General features: G+C 40.5%; 1 protein-coding gene across 5 annotated transcripts in view; it reads left to right on the top strand.

Annotated features, from left to right (window-relative positions):
• GPR176 (G protein-coupled receptor 176) overlaps window positions 1-26,150 on the top strand; it is a 119,630-nt gene extending 93,480 nt beyond the window's left edge. For all 5 annotated transcript variants that reach the window (XM_054450789.2, XM_063652577.1, XM_063652576.1 and 2 more), the window contains 2 exons: window positions 17,881-18,133; window positions 22,894-26,150. In XM_054450789.2, the coding sequence (XP_054306764.1) occupies window positions 17,881-18,133; window positions 22,894-24,016 (1,376 nt within the window). In that variant the 3' untranslated portion in view covers window positions 24,017-26,150. The remainder of the gene's footprint in view (window positions 1-17,880; window positions 18,134-22,893) is intronic.
• The last annotated feature ends 321 nt before the right edge of the window (window positions 26,151-26,471 follow it).

Below are 26,471 nucleotides of genomic sequence, written 5' to 3'. Positions count from 1 at the left end.
CCTCCCAAGTAGCTGGGACTGTAGGCATGTGCCACCATGCCTGGATAATTTTTCTTTATTTTTTATAGAGACAGGGTCTCCCTATGTTGCCTAGGCTGGTCTCAAATTCCTGGACTCAAGTGATCCTCCCACCTTGGCCTCCCAAAGTGCTGGGATTACAGGCATGACCACTACATCCAGCCTGAACCATTATAACAGTAAACATGTGTTAGTTCAAAAAAAATTCAGGAAGAAACTGAAACTGTTTTCATTGTGAAAAAGCAGAGGGGTAGAGGGATGAAATGTTGAGCTTGTGGATATGTAGCTCAGCATCTTATTTCTGGGTTCCCCTCAAACTTGGAATCCAAGTAGGATCCTACATAACTAGTAAGCATGGAGCTAGTGGAAATATGCTTCCCAATGTTCATTTGCTTTTTCATTTTTTTCCAGTTAACAAATACATATTTAGTGTTCATGATTACCAGATACTGTTCTAGGCATTGGGGCTATAGTGGTAAAAATATCTGATGAGATCCCTACCTTCATCAAACTTACAGTTTAGTGGAGATTGGCACAGATAGTTGGCTAATCCTCAGTATAATAATTGCTACAAACAACAAGTAATCAGTATGATGAGAACTGATGCCAGGCAGGCCTGATTTGGATTGGTGGTTCTGGTGGTGAGGGAGGGTTTCTTGGAAGAAGACATAAAAAGTGAGGTAAACTTAGTGAGAATGAGGTAGAGGGCAGAAGGAACAGTTGTTTGGGGGTCTGGGAAGCCTCCTTTGTTACTCAGTTTGCATTACTATAAAATAATACCTCAGGCTAGGTAATTTAGAAAGAAAAGAGGTTTGTTTGGCTCACAGTTCTGCAGGCTGTACGCAAAGCCTACAGTAATTGTGCCAGCATCTGCTTCTGGCAAGGGCCTCAGGAAGCTTGCAGTCATGGCGGAAGGCAAAGGGGAGCCAGCCAGCATGTCACATGGCAAGACATAGAGCAAGAGAGAGAGAAGGAAGTGCCAGGCTCTTTTACACAACCAATTCTTGTGTGAACCACCAGAGTGAGAACTCATTCATTACCATAGGGATGGCACTGGGCCATTCATAAGGGATCCACCTCCATGACTCAAACATCTCCTACTAGGCCACAACTTCTAACAATGGAGGTCACATTTCAACATGAGATTTGGAGAGGACATGCATCCAAACCATATCAGCCCCCCAGGCAGAGGAGAGCTTTGAAGTTTTAGGGATTCAAGTGAAGGCCCATGGGACTGCTATTCTCTGTTGTCCATAGGATAGCAGTACTCTAGGGGGCACCATTCACATTCAGTCATAGACTTGTCATCTATTACAAGGAACAGGAAGGGACAGCTTTCCTAATTCTCACAGTCTAGTAGTGGGCAGGCTAGACTTTTGGGTTTTGCCTTTACACACAATGGGAAGGCAATGGAAGTTTCAAGAAGGGGAGTGATGTTCCTAATTGCTGTTAAAATGGTTGGTCTGGTTGTGGTGTGGAGAGTGCGTTAGGTGGGCTGGAGGAGCAGTGTGGGGAGACCAGCGAGGAGCTGTAGCAGTGGAGGTGAGGGTGACAGGCCAGAGTAGTGCTGGTGGGGATGGAGAGAAGCAGCTGCATTATGCATTTATTCTGTAGGTACAGTTGACAGGACTAAATATTGCATTGGATGTGGGGCTGAGTGATAAGAAGGTGGCAAGGATTCCCATGTTTCTAACATGAGCAACCAGGGGGATGGAGGTGTCATTTTCTGAGATGGATAATATTGGAGGAGGAGGAGTTTTGGGAAAGGTCAAACCCTTAGGTTGGACATGTTAAGTCCAAGATGCTTGTGAGAGTCCAAAGTAAAGAAGTCAGTTGGGCATATGGATATCTGGTTGGCTTATGGATATTTGGGTCTATAGCTCAGATAAGACGTAAAGTGGAACAATACACATGGAAGTTATTAAAATTTCACCTAAAATAATCTAGAGAAGAGGATAGCATGAGAAGGGTCAAGACTGGGGCCTGATGAAGGAGGAGAAGCCAGCAAAAAATACTGAGAAATGGCCAAAGTAGTAGTGGGGAAACCAGAAGAGCATACTCTGGACATAAGTGTTGTTGGAAGATTCTAATGTCCAACTGGGAACAGACCAAGGCCTTTGAATGATCTGGTTAAGGTCATCCCATAGGGTAAAGGTAAATGCTACCATCCTTGAGTCCTCATTGCCATCCCATAGGTCTAGCCCTCAGTGTTAGTGACTGATGTGCCTTGACTATGGCTTTTGTGGTCTTTCCAGCAGCTACTTATCAGGGAAAAATCACGGTTGGACAGTCAAGGAGCTAATTTTCTGATTTCATTAATATTACTGATGGAAAGAAGTTAAGCTGATAAAATTATTTTAAGGAGTATTAATTGTTTGGGTTTTGGTGTTCTTTATATTTCTTAGAAAGTCAGAGAATAAAAAGGAGATTTACTTTCAAGAGTTAAAAGAGCTTAAAGTTTACATGATTTTTTAAAATTTATTTTCTTAAAGGAAGGGTAAGTAAAATCTGACACTCTGAAAAAACATTATTTTGTGGTTGCTCAGTAACTACTGTGATGCCTTTTATGACTTAGAAATAAGTCTCACTAATTTATAGTTTCATGATGATCAGCAAAATAAAGCTCACAAATAATAATGCTTTGTGATATTATAGTTATTTAACACCTGTAATGGGTGAGGAAGTGTTTGGCACTTTTTATATATCTCATTTAATACAACAGCTCTAAAAGGTAAATTTTATCATTTTCATTCTGAAGATGAAAGAAGTAAGAGTCTATGCAAAGTGTCTAAGTAGTAGACCTCAACACATAGCAGCTTAAAGCAACAGTTATTATAATTTCTGTAGATCAGGAATTTAGGAACAGCTTAGCTGCGTATTTCTGGGTCAAGCTCTCTCATAAGGTTGCATCAAGATGGTGGCCAGAGCTGTGGCCACCTGAAGGCATGAGTGGGGCTGGAGGATCCACTTCCAAGTTGGTGCATTCACATGGCTGTTGGCAGGAGGCCCCAGTTCCTTACCACATGAGCCTCTTCATAGGACTGCTTGGGTTTCCTCAAGACGTGTCAGTTGGCTTTCCCCAGAGCAAGTGATTCAAAAGAGATGAGGACAGAAGTAGCAATGTCTTTTGTGACCTAGCCTTGGAAATCTCACAGACATTTCTGTCATGTCCTATTGTTTACACAAATCGACTTCATTGACTATGGGAGAGGCCCACACAGGGATGTGAAGATCATTGACCATTTTAGAGGCTGATGAAGAGGGGCTTACAATATTTGCTTTTGCCAGAACTCTTAACAGTTAGCAAAAATAGCTTTTCTTTCTGTTATATAAGACTTACATAATCTTATCTGGAAACAAGGAAGGTGTAGATAACTTTTCCAGGTTCCTTCCGTCTATATGAGTATATACAATCTATTTGGTGTTGTAGATTACCTTCTTACCCCTATTAAAAAATTTCAGAGTTCTTTACTGGAAAAATAATTTAAAGAGTTGCAGCATGTCACTGATCTTTGCATATATGCTCACTTTTGTTTCCTTACTTAGGGTAATATTAAAATTCATTGGCTAATATTTATCATCCAGTGATCAGTCTTTAGTCGTGGTATTTGTATACTTAAGCCTTTATAAGAATAACGCCAAGGGCAAAACTAATGGAAACTATGGCTTAATGAAAATGAACAGATTTTATATTTTATCTTATTTGCTTCATCCACATTGAGTCATTGACATTGATTGCACTGTGAAAGCCAATATTTTACAAACTCAGAAAGCAGAAAATCAGTCTCTCCCAGGATAGAAAATTCTTTCCCTTGCATTTTGTTTTATAATGAGAAAATAAGAGGTCACATCTCCTCATTGATCTTACTGCTTTAAACAGGCTAATCGCATTTTCAAAATCGCATTATTTTGAACTAGCAGGAAAATTACATGGTAAATAACTCAATGTTATTCAAATCAACTAATATTAGAGTAAAAATGCAGGAATTGGAAACTGATTATTCATGAAATGCTAAAATGTTAGGCGAATTGTCCTCTGCATATCTGTGTCACTGTGGCCATCACCATCATGAATCTTGGATGCTTAGAAAATGTTACAAAGCAAAGAAACCTTTTGTCCAGTTTTCAGCAACGTGACTAATGAAGATTCAGGCACAGAAAGTCTCCCTTGCTTAAAGTCACTGGAACTGCTCATACAAAATAGCGCTTAGCATGGGTAGAGAAATGGAACTGAAATAAGTCTCCCTATTGTTTTGCTCTCTATTTCTGCCCTCTTCTCTTCCACTCTCTCCATGTTTACTTGAGGGAGGGCTGAAGAAGAAAAGAGAGAAAAGCAAGTATTAGGATTTGCTTTCCAAAAGGTGTTGTTTCTGCCCACCCACATGCACTTCATTACAGACAAGTACTTCCAAAATCATGTTACATCTGCAAAGCCCTTACATACACTTTGCCAGTTTAGTTCTTACCTCAAAAGGAATCATAGATATTCTGCTAGAATTATATATATTATTATAGATATTATTCTGGGCCTAGAATCATAGATATTCTGGGTCTAGGTCAGAGTTCTCAGTTATCCAGTTCCTTCCATGCTACCAATGTGCCAGTCTGTTATTTTGTTTACTTTGCCCCTCTCCCTCCTTCCTACAGAGCTCTTGGCTCCCAGCATTCTGTTTGAGCATTTATTCCATTCTCTTATTGAGCTGGCTGGCTCTCATGGCCTGTGTGCTATAACTCATCCTTTCAGGTCAGAGCAAGGTTAAGTGTTCTATTCTTGACCTTGCTGTGACCTTCAGATCCATCACTTCCTCCAGAGTCTTCCCTGTCTTGGCCAGCTATCTCCTGCCTCGTCCTGGATCTGGCTACCCCCAGCTCTTGCCCCATCTGCTATTCTGGCTCTCCCAGCTCCTCACTGCGCAAACACTCCTCTCCTGCCGGCCTTCTCCTTCCTTGCAGAGACAGGAGAAAGTGGTGAAGGACACACAGGAGGTCTGCTCTAGAGCAATTTAAGCTCCTTAGTAGTGGGAGAGTATCCCAAATCTGTTAGAAGAATTGGAATGCCATTTCTAGCTCCTTACCCTTAGGCCTCTCCTTTTTATCTTGCCTTGCCTACTAAATTCAGCTATAGAAAAATGAATGACATTTTCAGCTTTTAATTAATGTCATTGTCAGATTGTGTCAGATCATAAGGAGTGAGAAGCTCTCATTTCCAAAATCTTGTTTCTCCAGTTCACATCAGCTATGCTAGGTCCCAGTGGACTGAAGCAGGATCAGGCTCACTTTCCTTTCTTAGTCTTCTAATTATCTTACCCTTGGGGTCTTTGGAAATATTTCCAACATATTTTTTCCTTTCAGACTGCATAATTATAGTTACTGGGACAGAGGGAATAGAATAGAGTGCATGAGTATTCCCTGTACGTTCACTAGACTAATTACAGTGTAGCATGATATATCATTGTTGAATACATCTCTCTAAGCAGCTCTGACACTGTGTGTTGGCAATGGGAAGATAGTAAACATTCAGCTTGTTGGTTGAAGCTAGTTCTCATCAGTAGGTATACTTATAAAAGTGAGTACATAGGAAAAAATGATGATTCTGTTAAGTTATATTAAACTTCAAGGTTTAATTTATTCATCTATTTAGGTCTTTATGAAGCAAACCCTAGATACAAAACCATGTCTGGTGCTAATGAAGGTTGACAGAGTTTTCAGATGTTCTTTTCAGGCTCCGTAATCTTACAATATGCAAGGGGAGAAATAACCCATGAAGCCTAAGTGCAATGTGAATGGTGCAGAAGATATGGACCCTGCCTTTTGCATGAGTAATTTAATATAGGCAAGGGCCTCTTAGTAAGATGGCCTGTGTAGTAGATATTTAAGATAGTGAGCTGTTTCACGTCCACTCCATCAAGCGTGGCTTGTTTGGATGCTGGTCCAAAGGGAGCATGCTAACAATGGGTAGAGTTAGGTAAAACTTTTCCTTTTTTTCTCTGGAAGTTTTCTCCATCTACCTATAGAAAGGGAAGTAGGGAAGTGGAACCTGTTGCTATTAAAGGGTTTCAACACTGTCACAGCTAAGTGGGGCCGATGATTTCAAGGCTCTTGCTATAGCTTTTCAGAGAATAATGTGCTTCTCAAGGAGGTTAATAGACCTAATATGAGCAACCAGAGAGAAAGCATCTTGTGAAGCCATGAAAGTTTTCCAGTTGATTTATATGGAAAAAATTCAAGTCACTGAAAATATAAGGAGAAGAGTTATCAATTCAGATTCTGACTGTGTTTTTCTTCTTACTTTATGCCTCTGTATCTATCTTGCTATGTGTTGAGAAACGTGAATGACTAATTTCAGGGGCTTTGTGAATTCCATGAGAGAGCCCCAAGGTTGGGGCAGACTTGACTGTGGTCGCTGAAATAGTTTTGTTTTGATCGTGCTATACAGTTTGCCTTTACCCTTTGGGATACCATTATTGCTAAAAGATACGCACATTTGTTGTAGACTCACCTAAAATCCATTGTGTGGCCTCACAGGAGCTGACTGGATGAAGCTATTATTGGAGTCTATTTATATATTCTTATATATTACAAAAGTGAATCTTGCTAATATTTTATCTGCATTATTCTTTGGGAACAAGTATTCTGAGAAGAAACATCCATAGGGGATATATATTTCTTAAGATGCTTTTCATTCAAAGTAATTATTTAATATTCACCATGAATTTTAATGAACTTACTACATAGCTTCTTCCTGTTAATTCAACTCCTGCTTAGTTTGAACTTTCTGCATCATTTCAGAAAAAATCCTCTGGAATCAAATTAATTGTAGCTAAAATAACAGGATTTTCTCATGCCAATAGCAATCAGCTTAAACTGAGTTAGGCAGGTATTAGTTTAATCATAAGTTATAGCAAACTGACACTTCTTTAGTGAGGAAGAGGCTCAAACTTTTATAGACTGGCAGGAAGAGCATATTGTACTGAACACTGCCAGGCATAGCCCTATGGCTGCAAGCTGGTTTTCCCTTACATTCTTTGGCCATAATTCTTCTGATACCAGTAGCAAAAATCCTCAAATCAAAAAACTTATCACTCAGTCAGCACTGACTCTCTGGTCACTTGGAAAATGTATCTGCATAGATTAAAGAACAATATTGTTAAAAAATCAAAGTAAGATAGAATCCTTTTTAGAGCTATTTAGAACTTTCTAGAAATATTTGCTTTGGAAGCGTGAACTATGAAAATCAGTTGTTTAGTGTTGATTCCCCACCCCCCCTCATACTCCCTGGTCCACAGAGCTTAACAGTGCCTTTTTTTGAACTCTCCAGGTATCATTTGACTTCCCTACACTGAGGAGTTCTGCGTTCCTATCTTGTGTTTCCCTCGCTCTCTCTCTTGCTCTCTTTTTCTAATTCTCTTTGGAGGTTTTGCTTGGGCAGCAGCTGTAAGGACTCAGAGAAAAACATGAATTTGACCTTTAGATTTCCAGGATTATCCCATTCCATCACGATGCTGCAACGTTAGTTAGTAGGTGTGCAGGTAGCCAGGGGTTATATCTTAAAGGGTGTCATATGATGTTGAGAAGTTTAAACTTGTTTTTTTTTAATGGCGGTAGGGAACCATTGAATGCCTTTAGTGAAATCAATCAAGTTACTTTTGTACCTCTGCTATTCTTCAATATGGATTTAAGTTGTCAATCTCACAAATAATGAATATTCTCTGGCAATATTTATTTATTTATTTACAAATAATGAATACGTAACCAACTCTTTTCAAAAATAAGTGTCATAGTGAAACTACATTTGAATTATACCTAAACAAATAGAGCAGTGCCCTCAGATATTCAGGAACGCTTTCACTGCTTTCTAGTGATGGTGGCAAAAAATGGAATAGTTTTTTTCCATCTTGATTAAAATTTTTAGTTGCTAATCCTGTGAGCCTAAATGCACAAGGGTGCTTGCTGCCTACCTACTGGGAACATGTCTTGGATTGATTAATGTTTTTCAAAGCTTTTTTTTTTTTTTTTTTTGAGACAGGATCCTGCTCTGTTACCAAGGCTGAAGTCCAGTGTTGTGATCATAGCTCACTGTAGCCTCCAACTCCTAGACTCAGGTGATCCTACTGCCTCTGCCTCCTGAGAGGCTGGGACTACAGGTGCATGCCACCACACCATGCTAAGCTTTCTTATTTTTAATTTTTATTTTTGGTAGAAATGAGGTCTTGCTGTGTTGACCAGGTGGGTCTTGAACTCCTGGCCTCAAGCAATCCTCCTGCCTTGGCTTCCCAAAATGCTGGGATTACAGGCGTGAGCCACCACACCTGGCTGGTTGTTGTTTTTTATTAAACAAGTAACCAAGTATAGTTAGAATCATTGTTTTATTATTTGTAACATATCCTTGGTCAGATAACATTTTAGAAAACTCTTTTCATAATGATGAAATAATCTCATGGTTGTTTCAAGGTGTCTAGCTAATTGGATTTAAAACACTATCAGCCAGTTATCATTACTTTGAGATTTTTACTTTTTCTTAATGAAACAATGCCAAGGTCATTGATATCTTTTTTGATTTTCATAACCTTGTGTGGTTTTTAATTCATATTGGCATTCTATTAAGGCATGTCATGTTTGTGTGCTACTGCAGGAATTCCGTGAGACATTTTATTTTGTTATTGCTTTTTAAAAATATTTTTCATTGACAAAAATGGTATATATCTATGTTGTACAACATGTATTTTGAAATAGGTATACAATGTGGAGTGGCTAAATCAAGCTAATTGACATGTACATTATCTCGTATTTTTATTTGTGCTGGGAACACTTAAAATTTACATTTTAAAGCAATTTTAAGTATATAATATATTGCTTACTGTAGTCACCGTGTTGTACAGTAGACCTCTTGAACTTATTTCTCCTAACAGAAAGTTTGTGTCCTTTGACCAGTATCTCCCCAATGCTTCGTCCTACTGGCAGCCCATTCTATACTCTGCTTCTATGATTCTGGCTGTTTTAGATTCCACCTGTAAATGTGATCATGTGGTCTTTGTCTTTCTGTGCCTAGCTTATTTCATGTAATATAATCTCCTCCAGGTTCATCTGTGTTATTGCAAATGACAGGATTTCCTCCTTTTCTTAAGGCTGCAGTATTCTGTTGTGTATGTATACCATTCGTCCATTTATCCATTCATCCTTTGACAGACACTTAGGTTGATTCCACATCTTGGTGATCGGGAATAATGCTGCAATGGACAGCAATGGACATGGGAGTGCAGATATCTCTTTTAGATACTGATTTCATTTCCTTTGGATATATACCCAGTAGTGGGATTGCTGAATCATGGGATAGTTCTCTTATTACTTTTTTGAGGAACCTCCCTGGTGTTTGTCATAATGGCTGTATTAATTTACATTTTCTGTGGGTATATTGAATGTTTTATAGTAGACTTGATATATTCTAGAAGCAGGACCTATCTGGAGAAGGGATATCCTTAATCTGAGATGTTTCATGTTTGCTTTGAGTCAAGGTTGAGCATTCTTGGAAAAGCAGGCCTCACAGTGGTTCCTGCCCTCTCTGCTAGAGAGAAAGAAAGGCTTTTGTGAAGTCACTGAATCCAGATGGCAGCAAGGAGGAGAGAGGCAAGTTGTGTCTCTACAGGCCTGAAGAAGAGCACTGTGTTTGCCACAGTTGCCTAAACTCCATGGTCCTGGGGCACCCATTCTGACCACATGAGACAATCTGATGTGATTCTGCCAGAGGAGCACCACTCAAGGGGCCTTCACAGGGCAAACATGGGTGATTCTCCCTTGGGAGACCTCGGTGTTCCGTTTGGAAACTGGGGCCAGTCAGTCCTACCATGTCACATTCCTGGCTGCTTCCCAAGGCCCTCTGTCTCCCTTCTGAGCTGTCCCCTTCTGTCTCCTCTACACACAGCTCCATGTTTCTTTTCCTCCGGCCAAACCTCTCTCTTTTTCTCTCTTTCAGACCTTTTCTTGGTTCCCTCTGAAACCTTCATGTAAATAATAGTAACAGTGACATATAACACTTAAACAGCACATACTATGCACAAGAAGCAGTTCTAAGCACTGTATGTATATTGCTGTATTGACTAATTTAGCCCTCACAATGTCTCTTGCACATAGACTTTGTTATTATGTTCACATTATAGATGATGACACTGAAGCACAGAGAAGGTAATTTACCCATAACCACATAGCTGATAAGTGACAGAGCTGGGTATTGAGTCTGGGAGTTGGGTTTCAGGATCTATGTCCTTAGTTGTTAAAATATTCTGCATCTCCCTAGGATAAAAATTTTGCTACAAACTTAATCTTTCTCAGAATGATCTGTCAACCATATTGTCTTTTATTGGCTCACAAAAGTGCAACAAAGTACTAATGTGTGCTTGGCCAGCCACTTGGAACACTACTATAGCCAGGCAATATAACCTACCACAGAAAAACAACCTTCACAGACTATGAGCTCATAATTGAATATTAGGAACCGTCTGAGAAAAACTAGAAAAGAGAGCAAGCCGACCCAACAGGTGGCAAAATTAATTCTTCTAGAAGTAGATACAACAGCATAATCTGAAAGAAACCATAAGCATTTAAAAAATGATTACAGATTAACGAAGGAATGGAAGCCGTAGTAAACTAACTGAATACTAGGAATAAAGAATAGGCTATTTGAAGTAGACACAAGTACAAATTTTAAACAAAAGAGGGGATGATATGATTACTTCCAGATGAATTGAGAATGGATTAAAAATTGAAGGTAAACCTGAGAAATATCACCTAGTTTTCAGAAGAGGATGAATTGATGGAAAATAAGAATGAGTGGTTAAGAGATATAATCAATAGAATGAGGTCTGACATAAGTGTAATAAGAAATCCAGAAAAAGAGAATAAAGAGAAAGAGGCAGGATAAAATTCAAAGAGGCAATGGGTGAAAATTTTCTAGAAATAGAAAGACATAAATCCTAGGATAGAGGAAACATGCACAGTTGCAAACATTTTAGTGAGGCTGCAGAACTTTTAGCACTTGGGGAAACCAACTTTCTCACATGCCATGGTTGTAAACATTTTAGTGAGGCTGCAGAACTTTTAGTGAGCATTTGGGGACACCAACTTTCTCACATGCCATTTGTGGAGAGTCCTTTGGTAATATATATTAAAAATGTGCAAGCTGTTTAACCCAGAAATTCTGCTTCTAGTAATTTATCCCCAGGAAATATTCAGTTCAATTCCCAAAGATTATATATATATAAGGATGTTGATGTCAGCATTGTATAATAATGAAATATTGGAAACAGTTTACAAAACCCATCAATATAAAATAGATAAAATGAATTAGGGCATGACCATGAAGGCACTGTTGCCTTTATGTAGCTATTAAAATGATGATAAAAGACATCAAACCATAGTCCTAACCAAGGTGTGTGCGTACACACACACACCCCTAGACACATCATATTTAACTACCTAGACACATCATATTTTAACTGCTATAAACCAAAGAGAGAAAATCTTGAAGGAAGGTAGAGAAAAAAAAAAGACACATTATACACAGAGAAGCAAAGGTAAGAGTCGGGAAACTTACTATCAGAAATTGTGTAATCCAGAAGACAATGGAGTGATATCTTTCAACTGCTGGGGGAAGAAACCCTCTTAACTCAGAATATTATCCTCAGCAAAAATACTCTTTCAAAAATGAAGAAAAAAGAAAGACATTTTTCAGACAACCAAAAAGAGAGGGAATTCATTACTAGCAGACCTGTACTGCAAGAAATGCTCAGGGACATTCCTTAGGTGGAAGGAATATGATACCAGACGGAAACTTGTGTCTACACAAAGAAATAAAGATCTCCAGAAATGATTGAAATGGAGGTAACTATAAAAGACTTTTTCTTATTTTTAATTACTCTAAACGTTAAATGACTGCTGAAAGAAGAAATTGTAGCAATGTATATTGAATTACAGTTTATATAAAAGTAAAATATAAGACAACAAAAATGTAAATATTCTAAATATACCAATCAAAAGACAGAGATTGTCAGATCAGTTTAAAAAGCTGAGAAGAGGCCCAGGCATGGTGGCTCATGCCTGTAATTCAAGCATTTTGGGAGGCTGAGGCAGGCAGATCACTTAAGCCCAGGCATTCGAGACAAGCCTGGACAACATAGTGAGGCCCTGTCTCTACAAAAATTAGCCAAGCATGGTGGTATGCACCAGTAGTCCCAGCTACTTGGGAGGCTGAGGCAGGAGGATCACTTGAGCCTGTGGGGAACAGAGGTTGCAGTCAGCTGGGATCATGCCACTGCACTCCAGACTGGGCAACAGAGCAATACCCTGTCTCAAAAAAATAAATAAATAAATAAAGCTTAGAAGAGAGGAATAAGGAATATACTTGTATTAGTCAGAGTTCTCTAGTGGGACAGAACTAATAGGATAGATGTATATATGAAGGGGAGTTTATTAGAAGAATTGACTTACATGATCGCAAAGTGAAGTCCCACAGTAGGCCGTCTGCAAGCTGAGGAGCCAGGAAGCCAGTTCAAGTCCCAAAACCTCAAAAGTAGGGAAGCCAATAGTGCAGCCTTCAGTGTGTAGCCAAAGGTCCAAGAGCCCCTGGCAGATCACTGGTCTAAGTCCAAGAGTCTAAAAGCTGAAGAACGTGGATTCTGATATTTGAGGGCAGGAAGCATCCAGCACAGGGGAAAGATGGAGGCCAGAAGACTTAGCCAGTCTAGTCTTTCCACATTTTTCTGCTGCTTTTATTCTTGCCGTGCTGGCAGCTGATTAGATTGTGCCCACCCAGATTGAGGGTGGGTCTGCCTTTCCCAGTCCACTGACTCAAATGTTAATCTCTGTTGGCAACACCCTCACAGACACACCCAAAACCAACACTTTGCATCCTTCAATCCAGTCAAGTTGACATTCAGTATTAACCATTACAATACTGTTATAAGATTCTTATATTACATATGAAGCAGTATAATAGTATTTGAATGTAGACTATAATTCATGATGTATGTTGTAAATATAGGCAACCACTAAAAAAATTTAAAAGAAATATAAATAAGCCAACAGTGGAGATACGATGGAATTATAAAAAATATTCAGTCACACTGTGAGCATCCTAAATCTGAAAATACAAAACCGAAATGCTCCAAAATCTGAATTATTTTTATTTATTTATTTATTTTTGAGACGGAGTCTCGCTGTGTCGCCCAGGCTGGAGTGCAGTAGTGCAATCTCGGCTCACTGCAAGCTCCGCCTCCCAGGTTCACGCCATTCTCCTGCCTCAGCCTCCCGAGCAGCTGGGACTACAGGCACCCGCTACTATGCCCGGCTAATTTTTTGTATTTTTAGTAGAGATGGGATTTCACCATGTTCTCCAGGATGGTCTTGATCTCCTGACCTGGTGATCTGCCTGCCTTGGCCTCCCAAAGTGCTGGGATTACAGGTGTGAGCCACCACACCCAGCCCAGAATCTGAAACTTTTTGAGCACCAACATGATGCTCAAATGAAATGCTCATTGAAGCATTTTGGATTTTGGATTTTTGGATTTGAAATGCTCAGCTGGTAAATATGATGCAAATATTCCAAAATCTGAAAAAGTTTGAAATTTGAAACACTTCTGATTCCATGCATTTTGGATAACGGATACTCAACCTATAATCCTAAATCAGAAAGAGAAAAAGGAAAAAAGAACAGATGGGATAAATAGGAAACAACTGGCAGGATGGCAGATTTTAATCCAACCATATCAATAATTATATTAAATGTAAATGTTCTAGCTGGGTAGAGTGGCGTGCATCTGTAGTCTCGGCCACTTGGAAGACTGAGCTAGGAAGATTACTTGCGCCCAGGAGCTTGAGACCAGCCTGGGCAATATAGTGAGATCCTGTCTCTAAAAAAAAAATTAAAATTAAAATTAAAAACACAAATATTCTAAATATACCAATTAAAAGATGGAGATTGTCAGATCAGTTTAAAAAAGCAAGAGCCAACTATATGCTGTCTATAAGAAAGCTACTTTATATATAAATGCATAGTTAGGTTAAAAGTCATTCCTGTTGTTACCTGGCATATTAATTAAAAGCCTTTCCTAATATGCCCTTCACACAATTCTTTTAACCCAAGAGACTCTTCTTGGTTACATTTTGGACTGCAAACTGAAGCAAAGAAGGCATTTAAAAATCCAGTAACACAAAGTGGTGGTTGGCTGGTTGTTTCTTCTATTATGGGGTTACTGTTACTTGTTTAAACTTTCCTCTTGCATCACAAGGTGTATACTGAGTGTAAAAGTTCCTTTGTAGGCTTTCTGACCCTTGTCGATCCACTTTGGCCTCCCTCTTGGCACAGTGTGTCATACGCTTTTCCTTGTAATTTTATATCACCTCCACTTTGCATTGCTTTTTTCAAGTTCTAGTTTTTAGAATGTTCTGGGTGGCATGTTATCTTTCTGTAAAAGCATGGCCATGGATCTTTTACTGCTTTAAGTCTCTGGGGAAGCTGGTAGTTTTCAAAGGGGTAATGTGTGTTTTCCCAGAAGGATTCTCAGATGCACACGATTTCCCAATGCTCTTTTGGAATATCTTTTTCATTTTAGTTACTAGTCTCTTTAACAGGCCAGAATTGTTGCTCTCAAAGATGCAAAGCCAATAAACCGGTTTAGAAGGACAACCAAAGCTAAAATTTTGCAGAGGCAAAATTTAGTTGGAAAAAGGTTCTTCATTATCAATCAAGCACTGTCTGTCAGAGTTGTGGTTAATTCACATGTCTTTGTCTTCCACATCCACTATCTTTGACTATTAAGTATATTACAGAACAAGAAGTCTTAATTTGTATTCTTTTTTAGCTTTTATTTAAGTTCAGGGCTACATGTGCAGGATGTGCAGGTCTGTTCCATAGGTAGCATGTGCCATGGGGGTTTGTTGTACAGATTATTTCATCACTCAGGTCTTTTTTTTTTTTTTTTTTTTGAGATAGAGTCTCACTCTGTCGCCCAGGCTGGAGTGCAGTGGTGTGATCTCGGCTCACTGCAAGCTCCGCCTCGTGAGCTCATGCCATTCTCCTGCCTCAGCCTCCCAAGTAGTTGGTACTACAGGCGCCCGCCACCATGCTGGGCTAATTTTTTGTATATTTAGTAGAGACGGGGTTTCACCGTGTTAGCCAGGATGGTCTCGATCTCCTGACCTCGTGATCCGCCCGCCTCAGCCTCCCAAAGTGCTGGGATTACAGGCGTGAGCCACTGCGCCCGGCCATCACTCAGGTCTTAAGCCTAGTATCCGTTGGTTATTTTTCTTGAGGAATGACATAGTTACAGCAGTCCCAGGAAGGGCAGACTTGTACCAATGTCACCACTCTCTACCTCTCATTTCCTTTTTGGTTGTATGGGCTGTATGTCCTAATTGTGTTGCTGTGTCCACAGCTATGGCATTGGGTATTATCATGGAATTAAACATTAGAAAGTATAATGGGAATACATAGGGAATTGGAATGGTTCCAGGGCTTAGATCATTTCTAGGGGAGATTAGATGACTTAGAATGTGACCTCTAAAATAAAAAGTATATAGAGGTTGAAAATTTTGTTACTTAAATATATAATGAGTTATCCTTACTTGGTGTGCCTTGTAAAATGAAGGAGAATCTGAAGTGCTAATGAGGTTAAATAATCATATAGTTATCTTGCTTTGTTGCTGTGTGGGCACGCACATGCACACACACACACACACGCACACACACACACACACACATTTATTTTTAAATGTGTAGCCAATTGGGTATTGGGTATGGGTGCTTGTATCCTGACATATCCAATTCAGGTTCTCAGAACCAAATGAGTCAGTTTTAAATGAGGAGAGAGAGCGAGAGCAGAGGTTTAGAGAATGGAAAGAACATAGGACTATTTAGCCTCAGGTTCTTAATAGCAGAAGAGATTAGGCTCTGCATGCTGTCTAGAGGCATATAAATAGATGGAAATAAAATGTGATTATAGCAGTCTTGGGTTTTAAAGAAATAACAGCATGAAAACAACTTTCCTCAATCATGAGCATGTAAATGCTAATAAAACCCCTCAGCAGGCTGCCCTGCACACCTGAGGACTGATTCCCTGTGAGAGTCTGGGCGTGGGGCTGTGGACTCTGTCTAAAAGTGGTTTAAAAGAAACTAGTCTGGGGGCCAACCGTACCAATGTGCCTGTTACAGTTGCAGGTTCCCAGTTCTTATGCACTGTGATTCAGTATATCTGGTACAGTCATTCTGACGTATGGTGAGATTTGGGAACTGCTTGCTGACTTAGAATATCTTTACATGACATACATACTTACAAAAGGGGTTCTCTTACCACAGGGACTTTTGATTACCATGTGTCTGCTTATTTTACAAATTCATTTCTTCAGCAAATATTTATCGAATGCCTACTCTGTGCCAGATACTGAGCTAGGCATGGAGTTATAACAGTGAACAAGATTGATACAGTTTTTCTTCATGAAATGGAGAGATAACAAGTTAACAAATGAATAATTGTGATGAGAACTGTGAAGGATGCAATGGGATATGATAATGGAGCATAATGGAGGCAGGAGCAGTTAGTGTTTAAAATAAAATGATGGTTAGAGAAGGCTTTTTTGACAACGCAGCATTTAAACTAAGACTGGGATTTAAAGTAATCAGACATATGAACAACATCTCAAGCAGTATAAGAAAATGTGTACAAAGGCACTGAGGCAGGATTAGCCCTGATGTGTTTCAGGAATGGCACAAAGATTGGAGTGGCTGGAGCTCAGCAAGCCAGGGGAAGGAAGGTATGAGATTAGGCAGTAGGCATCGGAGTAGGTAAACCCTTGAGGAACATGATGGGGATTGAGAGGGGTATCAGAAGTTTATCTGGAAAAAGGATTCTGGAGTTGAGGGGAAAATCCTACTTTAGGACATGAATTTGGGAGTCATCAGCATTTTGATGGAAAATTACCAGAATGGGTAGTCTAACATAGGGAGAGGCTATTGAGAGAGGATAGAGGGGGCGGAGCTGTACCATGCTCTTCTGGAAAACCTGGTAAGAGTAGACTCGCAGCAGCCAAGGACTGGCGGAAGTGGGAGGGTGGAAGGAAAACCAGGAGATTGTAGGCCTGTGGAAGCCACAGATGACAATGCTCAAAGAGAGATGATTGGTTGCATCACTGCTGCTGAAGTCTAGAACAGTGCTGTTCAGTATGGTGGCCACTAGCTGCATGTGGCTATTGAAAGGTGACTAGTGCAAACTGAGATGTGCTGTAAGTGTAAAATAAAATGCACATTGCATTTTGAAGACTTAGTACAAAAACAAGAATGAAAAATATTAATAATTTTAAAGTAATCATTACATGTTGAAATATTTGGGATCTGTTGGGTTGAATAAAAAATATTATTAAAATCTCACCTACTTCTCCTTACTTTTTTAAAACATGGCTACCATAAATTTAAGATGACATGTGTGGTTTGCACTGTATTTCTATTGCTGAGTTTGGCAACATGGAGGTCACTAGAAAACTTGATAAGAGCAGACTGCCTGGGATTAAGTAATAACTAGCAAATTGTTTATATGCTGATGAGACTAAGCCATTGTTAAAATACCATTTTGCCCAAAATTAAATAGAGAAACTCACCACTAAAATTTTTTCTAGACTTATTGATATGTGATTTAATAATTTCACATAAATTGACTGTAATGTATCATATATGTTAAATTTTAATATTAGGATTTACATTAAATCTTTTGAAATCAACTCTCAAATGTGTTTTTTACATTTTTTAACCTGTACTTTTTTCCTTTTTTTAGTTTTTAAATTTTTATTTAAATTATTTTATTTTCTTTCATATCTGACCAGGAAACTTCATGGTGTTATGGTCAACTTGCCGCACAACCGTGTTCAAATCTGTCACCAACAGGTTCATTAAAAACCTGGCCTGCTCGGGGATTTGTGCCAGCCTGGTCTGTGTGCCCTTCGACATCATCCTCAGCACCAGTCCTCACTGTTGCTGGTGGATCTACACCATGCTCTTCTGCAAGGTCGTCAAATTTTTGCACAAAGTATTCTGCTCTGTGACCATCCTCAGCTTCCCTGCTATTGCTTTGGACAGGTAAGATCAGGTAGCCAGGAGCTAACTTTTTTTTTAAGTTGTATTAAAAAATTAGCATCATGAAGCAAATGATGAGTAGTCAATGTTCCGTATACTGCTTTTTAGTCAGCTTGTGATCAACAGAAAGGGAATAAATGTCCAAAACAGATGCCTCCCAAAGGACAGGTTGATTTAGCAACAGGCATGGAAAATAGAACCATTGAGAGAAGACCTGGGGATGGGAGTTCCATGGTGAGGATGCTGGGGCAGAGCTACTAGATCATGGTGTCACTTCAGCTTGGTTGCAGTTGGTGGTATTTGTGTTGCAATTTGCAGTAGATTTTTCATCTGATTGATAACTCTGCAATTAGGGTTTTTTGATGCAGTATGGAACATCTCTGAAAGAATGAGGGAATGATTCAGTGGTTATTTAACAAACGATTAGATGGTCCACTTGGATCTGGCTAGGTAACACCAGAATTCCTCTGGAGGATTTATTTCCAAGGCTTCATATTGCAGTGGTGATTGCTTTCTCTTCCTATCCTCTTTAAAAAGATGTTCATTTGGAAGTGAACCTTACATCTTAGTTACTGCCATTCTACATAATTTGATCAATTTTATCAAAGTTGCATAAAGATCTCGTAATCAGCAAATTCCTGCCTTTCTCCTTTCTAGCTAGTGCTTCATGAATACAGTTTAGATAATATATTCTAGAGAATTGAATTAAGTAAGCAAACAAGAATTGAAAAGTATTTTATGTCCATGAGTACTTTTGATTTCAAGATTAACATAGAGGAAACGTTGCTGAAGGGAAAGTGCAGGCTATTCTGATTTTATGCCCTATGTTAAAATTTAACTACATTTTAGATTAATTTGAAAATTTAGAACTCTTTGTCCATTCAAAACATAATACCTTAATGACCTGTGAGGGTATTGATTGTAGAACCCATCTATAGAGGCATTTCAGCCTCTCAGGCCAGGGACCCTGATTTCTTCAGCCGCCTGGTGCTGTCTGCATGGAGGGACACAGAGTCACACAAAGCCCCCAGCATACTGGGAGAAGTCATTGCCATTGTGGTTAAGAGAATGGATGTTGGAATAGAAGCCTGGCTTTGAGTCCTGCCTACATAGCTTTCTAGCTGAGTGGCTTTGGGTAAAGCTGCTTAAACTTTCTGAGCCTCAGATTCCAGAGCAGTAGAAATAATTAAGTGAATTATTTATGGCCTGTGTTAGAATGGGCGGCACCAATATTTGCCTTTCTTTCTCAGGCTTCTCTTCTAATGGCACATTCTTCCTTAGATATATTTCTGCAATCATGTTACCATCAGATCTTGCTGGGAGCAGCTCCAGCTCTTTAGAAGGGACTGGAATCTCACCATCCATGGAGCCAAACAAGGCAGGTGACAAGTCAAGCAACAACCAGGTTGCAATTGTGGCACGTGGAGAGTGTGTCCACATTCCCGTTCATGGGGATCAGCTGCTCAGCAGTTGCAGCTAATAACTGCTTTGTAGGAATCTAGACTCGGTGGGCAGGACTTTTTTATTCTTTCAGAAGAGGAATAAAAAAAATCTAGAATTCCATAATTTAAAAATGTTGGCAATTAATTTTTTTTTCAAAAAGTATTATGTGTGTCATGCGAATCCCTTCAGCAAGATGAATGTGTGCCCTGAGATGCCAATTTGCCACGCCTGCTTTATGGTGACGTTGCATGTCTCTTCCATTGCTTTTGAGTATCTGGAAAGTGCCATTGCACAGAACTGGAATATAAGAGTGAAGTCAGAGTCCTTTCTCAAGAGTACTTCCAGTGGGTACACTAATGCATTTTATGTCGAACCATTTTGTGTTCAGTGTCCTTCTGAATGCCCCTGGTAGTACCTACTCTGGTAAAGTCTTAAGTCTTCAGTTTGATATTCTGGACTGAGATATAATTTACATATTATAAAATTAGCCTATTGAAAGTATACATGTCAATGAATTTTAATATATTTATAGAGTTGTACAGCCGTCATCACAATATAATTTTAAAACATTTCTATTACCTCACAAAGAAACTTGTGCCCATTTACTTACAGTCACTCCTTGTGCCCATCCCAAGACCATAAATAACTATGAATCTACTTTCTTTTTCTATATGTTTGCTTTATTGGACATTACATGTAGGTGGAATCATACAGTGTGTGTTCTTTCGTGTCTGGCTTCTTTCACTCAGCATGTTTTCAAAGTCCATGTTGTAGAATGTATCAGTACTTCATTCATTTTTCATGGCCAAATAATATATTCATTTAATTTTAGGAGTATACTAAATTTGTTTCTCCATTTACTAGTTGGTGGATATTTAGGTTGTTTCTACTTTTTGGATATTGTGAATAATGCTGCTATGAATCCTGAAAGTTTTTTTTTTTTTTTAAATAAGACTCAACAAGAAGGAGAATACATTATTCTGAACAGTTTGCTGTTATACCTGGAAGCAATGCAATAATCCCTGTGGGTTACTTCTAGGGCCTTGGTCTTAAACAAAGAAATACTAAAACAGTAAGAAATTCTCATTTTCTTTCCAGCAGAAAAGCTATTGTAATTTTATCATAATTTTTAAAAAGTAAAACAAGTCCTTTTAGTAGGAAAACAGGGCTGGTGAATTCCTATTTTGTTGTTCACAGATGCAAATTACTTGCAAGCATCCACATGTACACCTGAAGAAGAGAAGACAGTCTTTTCTCTCACTTCCTTCATAGCTATTCGTTTCATGGCACTAAGTCAGCAAGTTCATCGGGAGGTCATCTACACTTCTTGCATCACTGTTTAGAGGTGTACACACTAAGAACATTATTTATAGTGAGCCTGTGTGCTTATGTTGCAATCTGTTTCCCAACATGTAATGGGATTGGAAATTAATGGAAGCCTGGGTTTGTTACATGTCAGTGAGCAAATGTCAGTCAGAGCCAGTGAACTCCTAAGCATCTATTCATGTGTTACGGGTGGGGCCATCACATATTTACTGAGTTGTCATTAGAAAACTATCTATATTCAGAGAAAAAAAATGTGAAAGCATGCATCACTTATGCACTTCTTTCTCTTTTTCCCTCCTCCCAGAAAGAAATCTAGAACACACCTTACCATGCTCCCTCCTTCCCTGATTGTCCATGGTCGCTATTGTGTTTGCATCCCATCTCTTTCAGCCTGGAATGTTCCCCTTCAGCTGGTCCCCCTGCCAGACTCCACTGCAGTGTCTGCCTCTCTTGCTATTTTCCCAGGTGGCTTTAGGCGCTACCTGTACCTCCTTTGTGCCTGCCTCTAGTAGAGCTGTCATCTCCTTGTTCGTAATTGTTAGTGTGTATATCTTTGTCCCCGTTGGGTTTAGAGACATTCCTGTGTCTTTTCATTCTTATAACCTAGTGCCAGGCACAGGACCTGGTGCATAGGTGGTGCTCAGAAGTACCTGTTACAGGAGGCTGGGCACGGTGGCTCACGTCTGTAATCCAACCACTTTGAGAGGCCGAGGCGGGTGGATCAGCTGAGGTTAGGAGTTCGAGACCAGCCTGGGCCAACATGGCGCAAAACTCCGTCTCTACTAAAAATACAAAAATTAGCCAGGTGTGGTAGTGCATGCCTGTAATCCCAGCTGCTTGAGAGACTGAGGCAGGAGAATGGCTTGAACCCAGAAGGCGAAGGTTGCAGTGAGCCTAGATCACGCCACTACACTCCAGCCTGGGCAACAGAGTGAGACTCTATCTCAAAAAAAAAAAAAAAAAAAAAAGAAAGAAATACTTGTTATCTGAAAGCTTGTGTGCTTAGTTGCCCTATGAGTGAATGGGTGTCACTAAGGTTGTAAGGTCAGCCCCAGCATTAACTGACTGCACAGATATGGCCAAGCAAATGTGAAGAAACTGACCATATCTCTGAGAGCTAGTGGCAGCCCTTTTACTACAGATGTGGTTCTAGGGTGCAAAGAGTTATTCAGTTCACTCAAATCACTGGTGATATGGAAACGGCGTGCTTTTGGAATTCTGTTTAGGTGTTTACAGAATGATCAAGTTAAATATTGGAAGGAGAAACAGTGTCTCATCTGATTTTAACAAAAGTCTAATTGTGCCGGCATTTTAGACCTATTAATTGCCCTTAGGGTTACTGAGTGATTATCATAGGAGCAATGACTGTTTAGCAGGCATAACTTTTGTCAGCTGAATTGATTTTTGTGGGAGGACCTTGTTGGAGTCCATTCTTCATACTGGTTCTTCTGCCCCGAACAGCTTTAATTGCTAATGATATCTGGACTGTGGCATAAATCTGCTTTAGATATGTGTGTAGACAAACTTATTTCTGTTGGTAGCTTTGAAAATTGCCCTAAAGCTTCTTTAGCCCATATAAAATTGTTTACCAATTACCCTTTACCCTCAAATTGAAAAGTAGATATCTTTATAGCAGATGGAGAAATCTTTTATATGGAGGGCACTCTTTGAGATTTCATCCTGGTAGCAATAATTATAAAGCTAGCTATGAATTGAAATTATTTACTTGTTTTCCTGTAAAGCCTCATGAGGACAGGGCTTTCCTCTGCTCCTCTGGAAAGGTTTTTATTTTTTGGTCTAGTGACACTTCTCATTGTACTTGCAAAGTCCTCAAAACTTAAGGTCTGGCTTCCTGGATTCCCCCAGTGCTTCTCTGTCTTAGGCTGAATAAAAGAACTTGACCTTTCTTCCCTCTCATCTACTTTTGGTGATATAGATTCCCCTAATTTAAAAAGTATCTTCTGTGGAATTAATTTTGTTTGTGTATCTTGCAGGTACTACTCAGTCCTCTATCCACTGGAGAGGAAAATATCTGATGCCAAGTCCCGTGAACTGGTGATGTACATCTGGGCCCATGCAGTGGTGGCCAGTGTCCCTGTGTTTGCAGTAACCAATGTGGCCGACATCTATGCCACGTCCACCTGCACGGAAGTCTGGAGCAACTCCTTGGGCCACCTGGTGTACGTTCTGGTGTATAACATCACCACGGTCATTGTGCCTGTGGTGGTGGTGTTCCTCTTCTTGATACTGATCCGACGGGCCCTGAGTGCCAGCCAGAAGAAGAAGGTCATCATAGCAGCGCTCCGGACCCCACAGAACACCATCTCTATTCCCTATGCCTCCCAGCGGGAGGCCGAGCTGCACGCCACCCTGCTCTCCATGGTGATGGTCTTCATCTTGTGTAGCGTGCCCTATGCCACCCTGGTCGTCTACCAGACCGTGCTCAATGTCCCCGACACTTCCGTCTTCTTGCTGCTCACTGCCGTTTGGCTGCCCAAAGTCTCCCTACTGGCAAACCCTGTTCTCTTTCTTACTGTGAACAAATCTGTCCGCAAGTGCTTGATAGGGACCCTGGTGCAACTACACCACCGGTACAGTCGCCGTAATGTGGTCAGTACAGGGAGCGACATGGCTGAGGCCAGCCTGGAACCCAGCATACGCTCAGGTAGCCAGCTCCTGGAGATGTTCCATATTGGGCAGCAGCAGATCTTTAAGCCCACAGAGGATGAGGAAGAGAGTGAGGCCAAGTACATTGGCTCAGCTGACTTCCAGGCCAAGGAGATATTTAGCACCTGCCTGGAGGGAGAGCAGGGGCCACAGTTTGCGCCCTCTGCCCCACCCCTGAGCACAGTGGACTCTATATCCCAGGTGGCACCGGCAGCCCCTGTGGAACCTGAAACATTCCCTGATAAGTATTCCCTGCAGTTTGGCTTTGGGCCTTTTGAGTTGCCTCCTCAGTGGCTCTCAGAGACCCGAAACAGCAAGAAGCGGCTGCTTCCCCCCTTGGGCAACACCCCAGAAGAGCTGATCCAGACAAAGGTGCCCAAGGTAGGCAGGGTGGAGCGGAAGATGAGCAGGAACAATAAAGTGAGCATTTTTCCAAAGGTGGATTCCTAGCAAGGATTGTAAATTCTTGGAAGCAACGGGGAGCTTCCATATTCCCACCAGAGTGTGGGAATGCTGTGGCCATGTGATTTTATGATCTCCTTGCAACTCAGTGTGAGTTGATTTCTCCAATATGGGCCAGATGCTTCTGAATGATAGGGAAATCTACATAAAATCCAGTGTCCTCTTTATTGAGGGAGTATATATATCCATCTCAGTGAAACATGTCCTTAGTGAAGTCCACATTATTCTCTGTGGGGACAAAAGCTGGGCAGTTTTGAATGGGTCTTGAGGTGGATACTGCATGTGCACTTTCTGGGGATGCCTCACTTCCCTGGGCTCCACAGAGAACACACAGAGAGAGAAGACTTTCAGAGCTCACAGGAGCAGGGAGCAGGGGCGCTCTAAGGGAATTCTAAGATCATGATGGAGCATGGTGGCCCCAGAGAAAATGCCTGTTTGATGAACTTAAACATGTCAAACATTTTCTATTGAGAAGATAGGGATTTCGCATCTTACACTGTTTCTCTGGAAGCCCCAGTCATATGACTCACTGTTTCTCCTGATACCCTTCGTCCCTTTCATTGGGGATGTAGGTAAGGGATGACGATTCCTTACCTATGGTACACATGGCAATAGATGTGCCCAGGAGTAAGGGAGATATTTTGTCCTTGATAATTCTCATTTTCTCTTGGCATCACCAACGCCTCAGAGAGATACACCTGCACCCTCCAGTCAGGGTCAGTGTTGGTTGGAAAACACTGAAAAGTCTTCGCTCTGTCTTTCACCTTAAATTGTGTTTTCTCAACAAATGAGAGAGAAGCTTACAGGGGGAGATGCCTGAGAGATGCCTATGGCGCTGCAGTTTTTTTCTCTTCCCTATGATCTCACATGAAAGGTGCTATGTAACAACCAGTATGAGTCAAGTATATTGAAAAAATCATCTTATGCAAACTTTTGGAATTAAAAGGTATTTTTTAAATGGAGTGTTAGTGTAAGCTGGGTCCTTTGGAAACATCAAACTGAAAAGGCCTGATTTGGAAAGGTGACTCTGCCCAAAAGGTTGGCAAGAATCTGACAAAGATGGTTTCCTTCCGAGGAAGACTCCAGAACTCAGATGTGGCCAGTCTCCTTTTCAGTCTGTTTGTACAGCTGTGGTTCTCTTTTAATTTTGGACACAGAGGAGGAACAGAACAGGGAGAAATAATCATTGTAGAGTGCCAAGGCAACATCTGGCCCAGATGAGCTCTTCACTTCGTCCTTCCCTGTCTTTGTAGGAGCCAGAGTGGGTAGAAGAGGGAGGGCAGTGTCCTCAACTCATCAGCCAAACAAGCAATTTGGGACCCCTCTGGGGTGGATTTCACCAGGTTGAATTAGAACCGTAGGTAATACTTCCCTGTTAGTGAGGACAAACCAAGTGCCAGCTCTGCCCTTTTCTCTAGAGTGTTGTGTTCTTGCTCTTGGTACTTAGGGGAGCTAGTCTGGTGCCTTGAGCAAGCTTGAAGGGAAGTGGGTGTCCTCACCAGCAAACTTCCACATCTCAACTTGTCCCTTTTGACCACACTGGCCCTGTCTCTCGGAGGGAGCCCAGACCCTGTGGGGCGTTTTGTTTTCCTTTCTTTTCTTGGGTGTGGTGTCTTGTGTTTCCTGAATGTGAACCCAAAGCCCCTACTCCTGGAGAGGAAGCACCTTCCTCTTTGTGTTGGTCTCCTCATAGCACTGTTTACTCTCAGCAGAAACAGGGGGCTGCCACAGCCTCCTGCGGCTCCGCTGCCTCCTGAGCCCTGCGTGCATGGCATCTATAGCTCCTTGCCCTGATGGTCAATGCTATGGCCCTTCAAGCTTATCTTTCAAAACTTTCACAATCATTACAAATTTTATCAAGGGGAATAATAATCTCTAGGAAAATTGTGTCCACTTTAGGAGAATCTGTCAAGTGTAGCCACTTTGGTGTTGTTCTGATAATATACTGTATATGTACAACTTAATAAATTTTGATGAGGCAGAATCTGGTTGGGTATGTTTCTTATGTATGTTTGAAGCAGATGGCTGACTTCTAACAGGTCATTGCCAGGTGTATTTCTATACTCTTTGAAGAATAACATTTTAATAAAAAATTGAAAAGCAGTTTCTGAACTCAAGAAAAGTTGTATGAGCTATATTTTCTCCCCCTTTTCTCTCCCTCAAGTGATACACTGTTGGAACCTGTCTCTTCCTACATGGTCTCTGATGAAAGATATTCATTTTTTTTTCTCATGAATGCAGATGTGGCATTTCAGTAGCATTTTCTTGTGTTGTTGCAACTAAAAGAAAATAAATTCCCTAAGGAGGAATTGCAACATTTGAAAAAATATCACCAAGATGGGTTCCAGATTGAATTGGCGATGGACACCCAAATCTCTAGGCGGAGCTACACAAGGGAAGCCTGGAGTGCAGCCGTCATCATCCCTCCTGCGGGAGGTCAGGA

Source organism: Pongo pygmaeus, chromosome 16, assembly GCF_028885625.2.
Source record: "Pongo pygmaeus isolate AG05252 chromosome 16, NHGRI_mPonPyg2-v2.0_pri, whole genome shotgun sequence".
In the NCBI taxonomy this organism is placed as follows: Eukaryota; Metazoa; Chordata; class Mammalia; order Primates; family Hominidae; genus Pongo; species Pongo pygmaeus.
Note: the sequence above shows the minus strand (reverse complement) of the source record. Positions and strands in the feature narration are given on the sequence as shown.